The 14,343-nt window shown below is 37.5% G+C and overlaps 2 protein-coding genes across 2 annotated transcripts; one reads left to right on the top strand and one right to left on the bottom strand.

Moving 5' to 3' along the window:
- Positions 1 to 36: 36 nt before the first annotated feature.
- LOC126873909 (14-3-3 protein epsilon) lies at positions 37 to 8,834 on the top strand. Its single transcript, XM_050635268.1, has 4 exons — positions 37 to 187; positions 3,024 to 3,330; positions 5,108 to 5,451; positions 6,175 to 8,834. Exons 1-4 carry the CDS (start codon positions 124 to 126, stop codon positions 6,228 to 6,230), a joined length of 771 nt encoding a protein of 256 aa, XP_050491225.1. The 5' UTR covers positions 37 to 123; the 3' UTR covers positions 6,231 to 8,834.
- LOC126873901 (uncharacterized) lies at positions 8,753 to 14,224 on the bottom strand. The gene is made up of 5 exons (XM_050635243.1): positions 12,636 to 14,224; positions 12,120 to 12,245; positions 11,905 to 12,060; positions 11,155 to 11,631; positions 8,753 to 10,517 (listed from the first exon to the last, which is right to left on the bottom strand). The coding sequence occupies exons 1-5, from the start codon at positions 13,992 to 13,994 to the stop codon at positions 10,173 to 10,175; spliced, it is 2,463 nt and encodes an 820-aa protein (XP_050491200.1). The 5' UTR covers positions 13,995 to 14,224; the 3' UTR covers positions 8,753 to 10,172.
- Positions 14,225 to 14,343: the final 119 nt, after the last annotated feature.

The raw sequence follows: 14,343 nt of genomic DNA, 5'->3' as shown, positions 1-14,343 counted from the left end.
CCATCTTGGTCAGTGAGCTTGCGAGTGGCTGTACGACGAGGTGTACGTATTTCGGTGAAACGAGTATTTGGTGCGATTTCCCTGAAACCTTTCGTCTACCCGTGAAATCCACAAGCATCCAAGATGTCGGAACGGGAGGACAACGTTTATAAAGCGAAATTGGCTGAGCAAGCGGAACGCTACGACGGTGAGTACATATTTTCCGGGAAAAGGACCCGGCCTGCGCCAAAATGAAATCCACGAAATCGACCACAAAGCACTGCCACAAAGAGAAAGGAGGTAGCACCGCCCTCGTGACGTGCCTGCCGTACGATTTCATCGGATATGTAACGATCCTCTTCTGAGAATCGAGAACCTCGAACTGGGATCATGTCTCATTGGATCTGTCAAAAACCTGTGAAACGTCAAATATGACTAATCCATACACGGTGTTGGCCAAGTTGCCGGTTCGTAACCGGTGTTTTTTTTTTATTAAAGGGTAGGTTTGTTCTTAGATTCTCTGTCACTGAGTTTGAGGCTTGTTAAAATCTGTCAAGATACTCAAGTTATCCAGAGCTCTTTCGAAGGATCGGGCAAGAAGGCATGAAAAAAGTTTCGTCGTTTTTGGGTTATATTGGTTTCGTCGAAACAAGTTAGCTAACGCCGAGACAGCGTTGCTAGGCGTGCTGTGTTCATTACTTTACGGGGTCCCTCGCAAGATAACGAGACAAGTCGGTCCTTCACCGACGTGTATGACGCATAGACACGGCACGATACTTACCAATCGCTGCCGGGTTACTCCTTAGACACGTAGTAACGCGTGCTCTGCTCGTGGCATTTGGCCTTGAAAGCCGAGAGAAATCATTTAGTCGATCGACCGACCGATCTATGGAATCGACGATAACACCTTCAGAAAATTGTAGCCTCGTAGCTTTTCCTCTATATTTAATTTTCTCGTGTATCATTTCTTATTACGTAGTATCTACGCAGTAAGGTAATAATTTCGATTGTAGAAATTTTTACATCGCTTCTGGCGAAAGCAACTCGTAGTGGGGTCACTCGTTGCGGTAGTAGGGGGAACCGTCAAATCTCTTCGTTTTACGAATCTCTCTCGTTTTGCATTTCTCCCTAGATGTATTTTACTAAATACCGCTTTGTCTCGTGGGATGTTATCGAGCCTGCAAATCAAGCACACGCGTTTGACATTTTGCGGAAGTACAATGTATCTACATATAAATTTCTTGCAACCATTTGGTTTCTCATATTTCTTGTAAACTAATTTCATTTTAAGAACAAACGTATCCGAATGTGTCTGCTAGTGAATTGTAACATTTTTTTTCGATAACTAAAGAAAATCCTTCCAATAAATTCTTCATAGATACATATTCTAGCAATCTCATACCTAAACTCATCCTATATATATTCTACTTTAGTAAACTAAAAATTACTAGAAACCATGTTACACCTTTTTAAGGTTGAAAATGAAGAAAGGAACGAGTTAACGACGCGGACAAAGGGAATAGCGTTTTCATTTATTCTGTGAAGCTGCTTTTCATAATTTCGCTGTTTTCGTCACCGCGTGAGCACGTTAATCGAGACAGGCATATTAAAGGGTAGAAATACTGGCATGTAGAAGATCCCTGGTTGAAACGGCCGCTAAGCGTGAAGAATGACAGGGTAGAAGGGAGCGGAGCTATTGCGATTCTCCCGGGATGAGGAGAAGGAAGGGCGGTGGGCAAATTTGAGGGTTGAGCGAGAGCAAGACATCGGAGGGGGATAGAGAAGGGAGAGGAAAGGACGACGGGCGAGATTACGAGTGGAGGGTGAGAACGGGAAGGGGTGAGATATGCGGGCAGAGTGGGGGAAAAGAGGGGCCATAGCAGAAGGAAAGTATTGATCTGTACTAGCTATCCTACGTTTCTGTACACCTCCGTCACCGGGTATACCATGTTCACAGTAATTCTTGCCGTCCGGAACCATCATGAACTTGAGCCTGATCTCTTCTCATAAATGTCATCATGAAACCTCTGTTGATCTTAGCCGGCCGATAATAAAGAGAGGATATAGATTAATCTTCTCTGTAATTCAAATATTTATACATTTAATGGTCGATGAATTATGTTACTTCAATGATAATAATTGATTATTCTAAGGGCATCCGTTTCTTTTCTTTTTTTTTTATGAATAGAGTTATCGTAAAGAATTTGAGAGATTTTGAATTGTATTTTGTATTCCGGAAGTAGGAGCCCGTGTCCATCATCGTCTTTAATCAGTTCTCCGCTTATTGCACGCTCCCGTAATAACTTTTACAACCAGCTATCGATCCTATCGCGGAACCACAGATTTTAATGTCGCTTGAATATAAGATGCAACAACGCATTGACGTATCAAAGTTGATGTCCACTTTTCAAATGATAGATGACAATGTAAACGTATCGTTAATCAGACTTATTTTCTGCAAGTGATGTGAATAATGAGACGCAGACAAAAGTACGTGTACCCAGATCGATATCATTATTCTCGAACATTATGTATCTATAGATAATAAATACATAATGCTAACCAACTTCCTTGCAAAGTTCAAGGGGCAGCAGGTTAATATATGCTTGTGCGCCACTTTATCCTCTTTCTCGCGCAGAGCCTCTCTAATATCTCAGATGAAACTAATAATATATTTACACACAGGGTAACCACTTATTAATAATCAATAAATCATTTCCGATTCATTAATTTCCCATGATTGCATGTAGCGTACCTCGGTAAGTTCGATACCTTTATCAAAACATCGAACATACATTCTTTCATCTTAATTTTCATCACTTCAACAAAACATTATTATTTGAAAAAATATCTTTTGAAATCTATTTGTAAAATATTAGTTTAAAAAAGATGTTTATCTTATCTATATTAATTTCTTATCTTATCTACAATTCTTTCTCATTTTTTATATTTATTACTGTTGCTTGCCCTTTATTCCTTAGAAATTTTAAAAATTTCAATTTAACGACACTTTCGTCGACGGCGACGCCGGCGTGATTTTGCAGAAATGGTCGAGGCGATGAAGAAGGTTGCCTCGCTGGACGTGGAGCTGACCGTCGAGGAGAGGAATCTCCTTTCTGTCGCCTACAAAAATGTGATCGGTGCGAGAAGGGCGTCTTGGAGAATAATATCTAGCATTGAACAAAAGGAGGAGAACAAAGGCGCCGAGAGAAAGCTGGAGATGATCCGCCAGTACCGATCTCAGGTCGAAAAAGAACTGAAAGACATCTGCGCTGATATCCTCGGAGTTTTGGACAAACATCTGCTCCCATGTGCGTCTACTGGAGAGTCGAAAGTCTTCTATTACAAAATGTAAGAAAACTGCTGACTTTAAACCGGGGATTCCATTTTTGCTTTGTATTCTTACAAGAATGTTCTATCTAACATTTTCTTAGTTTTCAAGAGACATATATTGAAAAATTTAAAGTTCCTCGTGTTTTAATTATATAATTAGAGGTATGTTACACGTGCTATTACGAAACAATTACTATATATATGTTAGGTTGTTCGAAAAGCGTCTTTCTTTTACAGACACGTCTTTTACAACGATGCATCTTTATACAAACATGAAACCTAATTTGTCGAACGTTGTGATCTTTATTTTGATAGAACAAAATGAATCATACGTAATTCGATAAAATAATATAAAACGAAAAATGTTACGCATCCATTATTTCCTTATAAAACGAAAGAAACTTTTCGGACGACCTAATATATGTATCAAATTGAATTAAGGCCAAAGGAGTATTGACCAGAACATTCGAATTAATTTGTATGTTGAATGTCATCGATTGTGAAATCGTTGGAGTTATATTGTAAAGTCAAAAAGAGAGTTAGTTTTTTAAGATAGCATTCAAGATTCTGGAGAGCGAGGCAGTTTAAATTAAGAAGTAACAAGCAACACGGAAGAACTTTCCGTTTCGGTCACTGATTTTTGAGGTATATTATTTTCTAAAACTTTCAGCTACTGTTTCGATAATTAAATGACGGTACGATACTCGTTATTTAACGACTATGGCTTATGAATAAGCTAGAGATTTGATTTTACTGTATTAACAGTAAAGAATATTTGTGTACAGTAGTCTCTTGGAAATCTTTTATCTAATATTTGAAATTAGCTCGTCGATTTCACCATCCGTATGTATTGTGCGTGATTCGCACGATTTAATTACAAATAATCAGTACTTTTACGAACATCTACGCCGCAGCTCATTAAACTTAATGTTACAATGAATATTAATAACATACATGTATGTTGTATAAAATATGCCGGGCATGAATGAAAGAAACTAACGAAGGAAATTCTTAACAAGGCTGAGACATTTTTACGAGATCATAATCTTTTAAGAAATTATGCTCTATGTATTCTAGTAACAGATTATAACTGAAGATTAGCACGATATATATATATATATATATATATATATATATATATATATATATATATATATATATATATATATATATATATACACACACACACACACACACACACACACACACACACACACACACACACACACACACACACACACACACACACACACACACACACACACACACACACACACACACACACACACACACACACACACACACACACACACACACACACACACACACACACACACACACACACACGGAAACCACAGGAGCTAAATGTAATAAGTAATTTGTTGATTTTCTAATTTTAATATAACTTTAGAATTGAACTGGAGGATTTTAATATGATACAACTGAAGATGGAAACAAGCTATTGTCTATTCAAAGACGTAAATCTGTTAAAAATAGCTGATAAGTTGGCAATATTTTTTAGAAGCGAAAGGTATAATTATTAAGACAAACACTATTTTGGAAATTTTGAAGTAAATGAAAAATCCCACGCGTACCTGCAAGACCATATAAAGATATAATTTTGATAAAATAGAATTAATTGACAACATAACTGAATTGTTTCAAAATTCTTTTTGTACAAAACTTGTATAAAAAGATAGAAAATGTGCATCTACTGTCGTCTTGATATCTAATTTTTAATTTTTTTATAATAAAAGTTGACCAGGTTCAAATTTCCACTCTTTTGTTTTTGTAGGAAGGGCGATTATCACCGTTACCTTGCTGAGTTCGCCGTCGGCAACGACAGGAAGGAAGCGGCAGAGAACTCTCTGGTCGCTTACAAAGCGGCGAGCGACACCGCTATGACCGACCTTCCACCGACTCATCCCATCCGCTTAGGATTGGCGCTCAACTTCTCCGTGTTCTATTATGAGATCCTCAATAGTCCCGACAGAGCGTGTCGTCTCGCGAAAGCTGCCTTTGACGACGCGATCGCGGAACTAGACACGTTGTCCGAGGAGAGTTACAAAGATTCTACCCTCATCATGCAGCTTCTCAGGGACAATCTTACTCTCTGGACGTCGGATATGCAAGGAGACGGTTAGTATATCTTTTCGTGAAAAAAACCGCTCGTTGCGTTTAAAATGTTCACTACCACTACACCAGACTGTAGAAGCGACGTCGCACGATCAATAATATGTATTGCAGCAGCGCGATAAAATCTTCTCGTTATATTAGATTTTTCATAAAACAACAGACTCGTGTAGGAAGAGTAGGTTGATTTATTTCATGATAAAATTTATATTTTATGCAGAATGATATAAAAGTAATGCGATTGAAAGCTTCGACGCTTGAAGAAAAGATGATATTGGGATGGTAAAGCTTCTTTAGAAGCTCCAAATTTTGTATTACGTTACTAATCCATTGATCGCAAATGACTGTATTATGGCATTTAATTTAATTATTGAAATCATATGTGTATGGGTGATGGGGTATTAGAATGATTAGTCTGTGATTTAGAGTTCGAGGCTGATCGCGAAAACGAGGCTGCGGCTGTTTCCACCAACGTTTGAATTCAGGCATATCCCGTCCAATACGCCCTTGCATTATAAAGTCACCTGGTGAGCAATCCGATCGATCCTTCTCCTTCTTTCTCCTTAACCATTTAGATCCTACAATTAGCAGATTAGGGTCAAAATAACTCACACCCAGTTTTTGATTAGTAGTTGAGCCGACCCTACCCTACTGGGTTATACAACCAATATTTTATCGTGATTGAAGTGGAATGTGTTTATTAACGAATTTTCTTCTTGTGTTGCGCAGGGGAGGGCGAACAGAAGGAGCAGTTGCAAGATGTGGAAGATCAGGACGTATCGTAACTCTAACTGTAGTGAGTGTTATCTTGCGCATATAAAACTGAAAAAACACAAGAAAGCAAAAAACTCTTAATAACTTGTAAGCAAAAGAAAACAATTCAGCAGGTGGCAGTTCGGGGTGGGAAGGGGAGATGTTTAGCCATTGCGTGACCCTAAGCACGCACGTACGGTTACTCCAAAAAAAATACAAACAAAAAAGAAAAAAAATCATTCGAAATAACATACACACATTGAATTAAGGAGCGCGCAGAAAAGTAACAACGTAAAAAAGGACGTACACTCTGCGGTAAATAGGGAGACTGCAAGAGCATTTAGAGTGGCACTATTCTTTGCCTTCTTTACGTATTGAGAAGAAAACAAAAATGCTGTCTTTTTCAGTGGACGATGTCGAGAATGTTGAGTTGGCGCCGACTGACGTTATGCGCATATATTCATCCATATTAATTAAACAAAACAACAAAGAAGAAGAACACGAAATGAAAGAAACAAAAAGAGAGAAGAATATGCGCTAACCCAGTCGGAATAAACTCTCATTTTTTGTTGGTTTCAGTGAGTGAGAACGAATAGCATTATCCCCCACCCATAACGTTTCACCAATAACGAAACATGTTAATGGCTCGACGTCGATCTAAGTGCATATTGTGTTCGTTTGTTTTCACCCATCCCCAATCTCCTCCTCGTCCTCTTCCCCGCTTTTTTACTGCGCGCATCATTACTCTCGCATACTATAATAAATAACGTTATTATTAATGTATGCGTGTAAATCGAGTGTAAATCATCTGTTTATCTAAGGGATAAACGCGTCTCCTCCAGAGTTGGAGATACGTGGTTGATCGATGTGTTGGCTAAGAAAACAGTCAAAATAGAACCACGCGCCTTCATCTCTGCTTTCTGTATAAGATATTATGAATGTACTTCCGACGAAGTGTCCCGGTTTGCAAACCAAGTAATTTCATACACCATATAGATTTCGAGCATGGGTTCTCTCGTGTAGTCACTTTTAAATATGATTTAAGAACATGCGCTTACCGCGAAAGCGACGTACTTAACAAAATGCAATAACATCAGTCTGTCTTAAGTCTGGCTTTCGCAGAATCAAATTTCATGTTAAAATCGAGAACAACAAATTCTTTTAATTGTGAGTGAGAAACAAAATGTACACTATTCTCGACGTGCTCTTTCATACTCCGATCAGTCGTACTCCATCACGACGAAAGAGCACTCTGGTCGTCGAGAGGAGGGTTGAAAACAAAGAAATCACGGTAAATGAATTTTTAACACGAAGAAGAGAAAGAATGGGCAAATTACGTTTCACAGACAGGAAATAGCAGGAAACAAGTAGCTATCTAGCTAGTCTGTAATTGTGGTTGTACTTTTTCATACGCCCCCCTCTGTAAACTATAACGATCACTGTGGTATAACGAATTACAGAATAAACGATTGTATCCCGACTCGTTCTTCACCCGCGCTCACTTTTGCTATTATCACTGTCCTCGATTCCACTGTATCTTAGTTGATCTTAGCCGTGCGTCCATTCACCTTTTTATCGATGAACCATTCCGTCGATTTTCGCTTACGAGAAAAAGAAATATATATATTAAAAAAACAGCCGGGAAACATTCCAATGATAAAACGTTAGACGGACTTCATTAGTCTTTACGCGAAGAATTTGTTTGCGCATCTTAATCGAGGTAAGCTTAGCGATACAACAGTAGAATTATTTGTTTGTCAAGGTAAATAGTGTCGGTCGAAAATTTGTTATGTCAGCGTTGTAAAACGATCCTTTAAGTGCAATGTTTCTGTGTTCAAGAATAGTAACGTCTTGCTTGATGATTCAAACATGCAAAGAAGTTACATGTGCAAAGTTGCGTGCTTGCATATCTCAGTCGTAACAAATATGTTTCTGACCGTCACTGTGTTACATGTAGAAAAAAACCTTCAATTCGTGCAGTTTTCTCTCGCGATCGAGAAAATGTCGATGACGTTCGTGTAAGCGTGCAGCAAAAAAGCGAGGTGTATACCTGAAGAGAGAAACAGAAGCCGAAGGGAACGCGCTAAATGAAAAATGAAAAATCGAGAACTCTGCCTAGAAATTTTTTGGTGTACATCGTGCCCCTGTATTTAGGTATTAATAACACGATACAAATTGATAATCATGTTATAAAGTAACGTTACAAAGAATAACTCAAAGTAATATCAACGGCACCGTAAGTAAGTATATGCGAGTAATCTTAAGATCATAAAATTAAGGTATTGAAAGAAAAAAAAAAAGAACAAGAATTTAATCGACGCGAATCGTTCAAGCGATAATGTGGAGAGAAACGAACAGTTTAGAGCGTATCGTGGAATAAAAAGCAAAAAAGAAATCACCATCCCGAAAGTAATTTTGATAATCGTGTGAGAAACACGCCATGAAAGGTAATGGAACCGTAAGAAGGGAAGAATAAAGAACAGTGGAGGAGCAAAGAAAATATCGGAATCATTGGATAAGAATTGCATATAATATATATTATATATATATATAGTTTACGTAAAATATACGTAATACGTGCATAACATACCACGCGTACGAGCGATAAATCTTTGAAAAAGAAAAAAAAAGAAAAAGCAAAATTTTAAGGTACAGTAAAGAAAACTTGTCAGTGGCAGTTGAATGTGGCATAAATTGAATTCCAAACGACGATAAACTGTGAGATACCTCATCCAATTACTTGCTTACACGATGGATTAAAAACAAGATGAGTAGCCAAACGCGATAACATTATTATTATCGTCGACGATGTAGCGTGTGATTCATAATGAAATTAATAAAAAAACAAAAAACGTAAATGTAGTGTTCTCGGCTAAAATAAAATAAAATCGTAGGTAGGCATTGATACCACCTGAATTTCACTGTAGGATTATTAGGGACGAATAATAGATGATCGGTGTATCGATTGAGACCGCTTTTATCCTTTATTCATTATCGTTGTGCGTGCTTAGTCAATTTTTATAAAAAAAGAAAAAACACGGAAGAGAAAGACGGTAAAAAGGAAATAACACATACCACATTACACATCTATTGTTCCATCTTTCTAGATGTAATATATTTGCTCTTATCTCTGTATTCTAAACATTAGTTGTGTATCTCTTTCTATTTCTTCTTATAATTATCTTCGGATCATTCCATCTTGTCGCTAACCCAGTTCACGAGAGCGAATAATTAGACCTGGATATCGAAATTTATCGTCATTTGGAGGAGAACTAAATCTGTCGTTTCTTTTTTCGGATTCGTATGCGTTCTCACGCTCTGTACTATTACTACTACTAACTATTATTACAATCAATGCGATTACACCGGATACGACCTTTTTCTGTAAAACCACACACACACGTGAAAGCTACAAATAAAGTAATTACAACTCTCTAATCGTTTCTTCGGATCTTTATTAATATATATTACTAAATATCAACATACGCGTCACTGTTAAAAATTATAATTAAATATATAAAATATTGTCTGTATCGCGTCATGTGTCATCGGTTCAGAGGGAGTCACCTGAAACCAGGATCTTCAATAACAATTCTAATGAACGTCACAGAATCATAATTTAATACATAAAAAAAAATATACATATATATATATAAACGAATCCAATACTGATAGCAATTAGAGACAGGCATTATTACAGGGTGTGGAATACAACTATCTTAATTACACGCTGTAAAATACCATCGTCTTATGTTCTACATTTTTGTGAAGTTACGATGCTATAAGAGAACACTCGGCATACATTAAATCCTCTGATATCACAAACAAACATATTCTTTATATATTAGGTGACCCAATCTGTTGTATATCGATTACTTAATCACGGAATAATTTAATTTCCTAATATTGTATACATATCTCTTGCATTGACCGCGTGAGATTCCTTTAATCCACGATTATCAACTATAACGCGCTTACACAATCATCGATCGCGAACCACTGGCTTCCACTTTCTGCGACTGATTATCTTTTCCGATAATGTTCTCGCGAAAACTCGACGAGTTCGTCAACAGACGTCGTGGTCGTTTATTAATATCCACCTGCTTCAGAATTCTACTCAACGAGTTATCTGTGCCCTTCATGATCGGAGACAAGCTGAGGCTCGGTGCTGTTCGCGTTTTAATTATTCGTCCGCTCCTCGGCGATCTTGACATCTGATCGCTCGTTCTGCGCCTGGCAGATTTTAATTTTACGCTACGTAGCATGTCCAAGGAAACCACTGGCCCCTTTGGTCCTGGTATTGTGTTTCTTCTGTTCTCCTAAAATTAAAATTTATCCTTCGTATATTCTAAGTTTTTGATAAATGTATTTTGTATCATTTTTGCATAATTAGTTTCTTGCAATATCTGGGGGATGTATAATTGCGTGGAGATCTCTCGAGAAAATCCGCGTTTTATTTTTCAAACATGTAAAGATCACCTTGGGATTTTTAAATAACCCCTCGAGTGTCCGGTCGAATAGCAACGAGGGTCGAGAAACAATTAACTAGACTGAAAATTGTGCCGCTTTAACGAGTGGTTAGATCTACCGGAGTATTTAAAATACTTCAACGAACATCCAAGCGAACATATATTCGCTACTCTAAAATACAATTCTCTTTTATACAGTTATGGTATTTTTTGCATCATTTATATTTAATTTTTCTTTTATCCGCTACTGAGCGCAACTTTTCTCGGATATTAACCAACAATAATCTACGATCAAATACGTAAAACCCAATTCGCGAAAGATAAAGAACGGTAATTCTGTCAGGACAACTTAAGCGACTTTTCTAACTGAAAGCCGACTAATCCTCCGAACTATAGCAAGGTCTAGCTTCGAAAAGACAGAGTTCTCCACACCACTTGTTCATATACTCCAATTAACGGAGCGGCGTGTAACAATCCTCGGATTTACCTTAACGTTCTGCGGTGCTTTTTTTAGGGTCACCTTCAGCAAATCCTCGACGGTTATAGCTGGCCTATTAAACAGCGGTGTTGAGCACTTTCTCGAGGGCATCCTGACGCTTCTGCCGTTGTTCGGGGTGATCGGTGTAATCGGCTGCGCCGGCAGCTGTGCTGGCGGAAGTGCAGGAGCTGGTGGAGGCAGAAATGGCAAAGGAGGTGCTGGAGGTGGCGGGGGAGGTGGGGGAGGTGGAGGAGGTGGAGGAAAAACAGCAAACGGGGTAGATGATAGTGAAACTGATGGTATCGGTGGTGGAGGCGACGGAGATTTCTTTGGAGATTTTGTTCGCGTATCTTCCAACGCTTGCTGCAATCTTTGTAGTTCCTGTATCAAAGTTTCGTTACCACTGGCCAACTTCTTGATGATGTCTTGCATGCCGCTAACCTCTGCGGTTAAAGCACCGATGACACTTACGTTGCTTGCACGCACCTACGATAAAAAGATATGCTAATAAGGCTGATTTAATACGCGGCTGTCGTAGAATGCGGAGAATTGCAAATGAAGGGTAGCTATTTATACTCTTTTCAATTTTTCGTTTTAAGGAGGAACGTATAAACGTTTCTCACCGCTATGATACTGTATACTCTATTTTGTATTCTTAAAGCCTTTTGTATTCTTAAAACATTTTGCTCGATAACATTTTTTTGTATCGAGATAGATTTGAGTTATAAATAGTTGTCGTAATAATAGTGGATAATGTACCTGGGTAATTTGGTCAGACAAACGAGTAACTTTGTCCAGGAATGTGTTGATCATCTGCTCGTTCTCCGAGCGTAACTTTATCATGATTTGACTGAGCTCCTCCATTTGCCGCCTCGTCGATGTTGATGTTGTAGCGGCTTTGAAGTTTTCGTAACTCTGAAATAATTGTTAACCAGATGATAGATATAGATTGCTTATTACGTAAGCACACTTGCCTCTTTCAACACAGCCGTTATTCTTTTTATCATCCAGACGCAGAACAGAACGATTTTAGCGATGGGTTTCTTGGCTGAACGAAATCTTTGAAACTTTTTGTTTCCATGGAAGCTGGCGCATGTGGGCTGCAAATGATTACATTACAATCATATTTTTTATCATTTTCATGTATAAACAATTCATAAATATCTACCTATTGGAATTTAAGAAATTTAAAAAACAACGTAATGAATAGGTTACGAATATTTATGCAAATTCATATTTTTATGAACATAAGTTGAAAATAAAAATAAAAAACTTCGTCAGAGATTTGTTTCAACTGCTAAATACCTACTATATCTAAGCTGTAAATATTTTTGCATATTTACAGCTTAGATATAGTATTGCATAGTTTGCATATTTTGCATATTTTGCATATTTGCATATTTTGCATATTTTGCATATATACAGTATCGTGAATTTTTAAATTTTCCATAAATCATAAAAATTCGTAATTCAGTGATAAAAAAAATTACATCTTTGAGACATTTGTTGCATCCATTAGAATTAGGCACAGCCGGAAGATCCAAAATTAAAGTGGTGGGAGATTCAGAGCTGTCAGCGCTCCAAGGCGTCTTCGTTATCGTCGGTTTAGCACAAAGATGTTTCTGAACATTTTTTTTCTCCATTGGTAATAAATTAGTAACCGTGTTAGTAGCAACAGGTTTTTCTAACCTCTCCATATCTTCTTCATCGTCAAATTTCAGCGTGGTTCGACATCTTTTGGCAGGTGGTGGAAAGCCACTGCACGGAGTATACGAATGAGCTCTAACTCTCGTATTACTCTCTACTTCCCTATAATCTCGTATGTCATCGACTTTATTATCGATCTTGTCAGTTTCATCTACAAAAGGACGCTTATTCGTTCGTTCGTTTGAATTTTCTTCCGAAGATGGTGTATTATAAGAAAATGGGCTCATCTGCAGTAATCTTGTTTCGTCACATTTCTTATATTTTGGTAAAAGATTCCCAAAAAATTCTTGATTCGCCGTTCGAACCTTCAAACTATTCAAGTGCCGTAAATTGGAAAGAATTCGTCTACACTCGTTCCAATTACTAATAAATTTTTTTCCAGCCGAATTCTGCGAATTCTTCTCATTTACTATTTCATATCTCGTATCTCGATCCCGTCCGTCCCATTTTTCTTCATATCGACCCACAGACTCGCAAGCAGAGATTGTAGTTTGAAATTCATCAAAAAAATTGTGGTATCCATTTTGAGGTTCTGATTCTGAATTAAAGTTAGCAAATTGCGGTATTAGTTCTGATGTATAGTCGCAAGGAAAATTGTAAGCCGATTTCGAGGAACAAAGTTGGTTATTGCAACTATAAACGTCGAGCCTAGTCCTTGAAAAAGATTTTTCCTCCTGCAGAGACTGGCAGTCATTCATTTCTAATTTTATTTCATCGTTCATTGACAAAGTTTTGTCCAATGGAAAGCATTTCTCTGTAGACTTGTCGATATTCTGCTTAAATAAATTTTTTACCTGTTTTATTTCGATCAGTTCTGGTCCCTTTTGTTCAACTTTTTTTTCTTTCTCATTTTTGTCTAATTTATTTAGATCTAATTCTATTTCACGAAATGTGGGCACGATTTCTAGACTTAAATCGTCATAGCATGACAAATCAGGTTGATCGGATTCGAAGAGCACAGATTCTGGGGATCTCTGATGCAAAAGTCGTTCAGTGGACCTCGACCTTTTCTTGAATGGAGTACATTTGTGTTGCACGCAATCGACCTCGTCAGAGGTATCTGATTTTTGTAATAAACTTTCCTGGGATTGATGAAGATATTGCTTACGTCGAGATTGTTTGTAAGCTTTCCTCTTTGTCATTGTGGTTTCCTCTTAAACTGCTGTTTGATGTTTATGCGAGTCCAAGGGCTCATGAATGATTAGTCAAGAAGGTATCAACATTTTGAAAGTAAGTTCACGCAGACTTTTTTGAGAAGTTGATTTGCACGATATGGATCACGAATTTTTAAACTGCTTTCGTTGATCTACCGAACGAGTATGAAACTGTTCTATTTATTTGATACACTAATGACATTGTACTAAAGGTTATCTATTTATATTTGTTTTGATTCTAATAGAAGAAATAGTATAATAGGTAATTTTCCTGACCATGTAATTCCCTAAATTTGTATCGTTTATGTGCTATTGTTTTCTATAAAGTTAATAGAAT

Source organism: Bombus huntii, chromosome 15, assembly GCF_024542735.1.
Source record: "Bombus huntii isolate Logan2020A chromosome 15, iyBomHunt1.1, whole genome shotgun sequence".
Classification (NCBI taxonomy): domain Eukaryota; kingdom Metazoa; phylum Arthropoda; class Insecta; order Hymenoptera; family Apidae; genus Bombus; species Bombus huntii.
Note: the sequence above shows the minus strand (reverse complement) of the source record. Positions and strands in the feature narration are given on the sequence as shown.

Coding starts and splice junctions, on each gene's coding strand:
- LOC126873909 (XM_050635268.1), top strand. CDS start 124: ATGTCGGAACGGGAGGACAACGTTTATAAAGCGAAATTGGCTGAGCAA. Junction 188..3,023: donor GCAAGCGGAACGCTACGACG/GTGAGTACATAT, acceptor GTGATTTTGCAG/AAATGGTCGAGGCGATGAAG. Junction 5,452..6,174: donor GTCGGATATGCAAGGAGACG/GTTAGTATATCT, acceptor TGTGTTGCGCAG/GGGAGGGCGAACAGAAGGAG.
- LOC126873901 (XM_050635243.1), bottom strand. CDS start 13,994: ATGACAAAGAGGAAAGCTTACAAACAATCTCGACGTAAGCAATATCTT. Junction 12,246..12,635: donor GCAACAAATGTCTCAAAGAT/GTAATTTTTTTT, acceptor AATCATTTGCAG/CCCACATGCGCCAGCTTCCA. Junction 12,061..12,119: donor TAACGGCTGTGTTGAAAGAG/GCAAGTGTGCTT, acceptor CAATTATTTCAG/AGTTACGAAAACTTCAAAGC.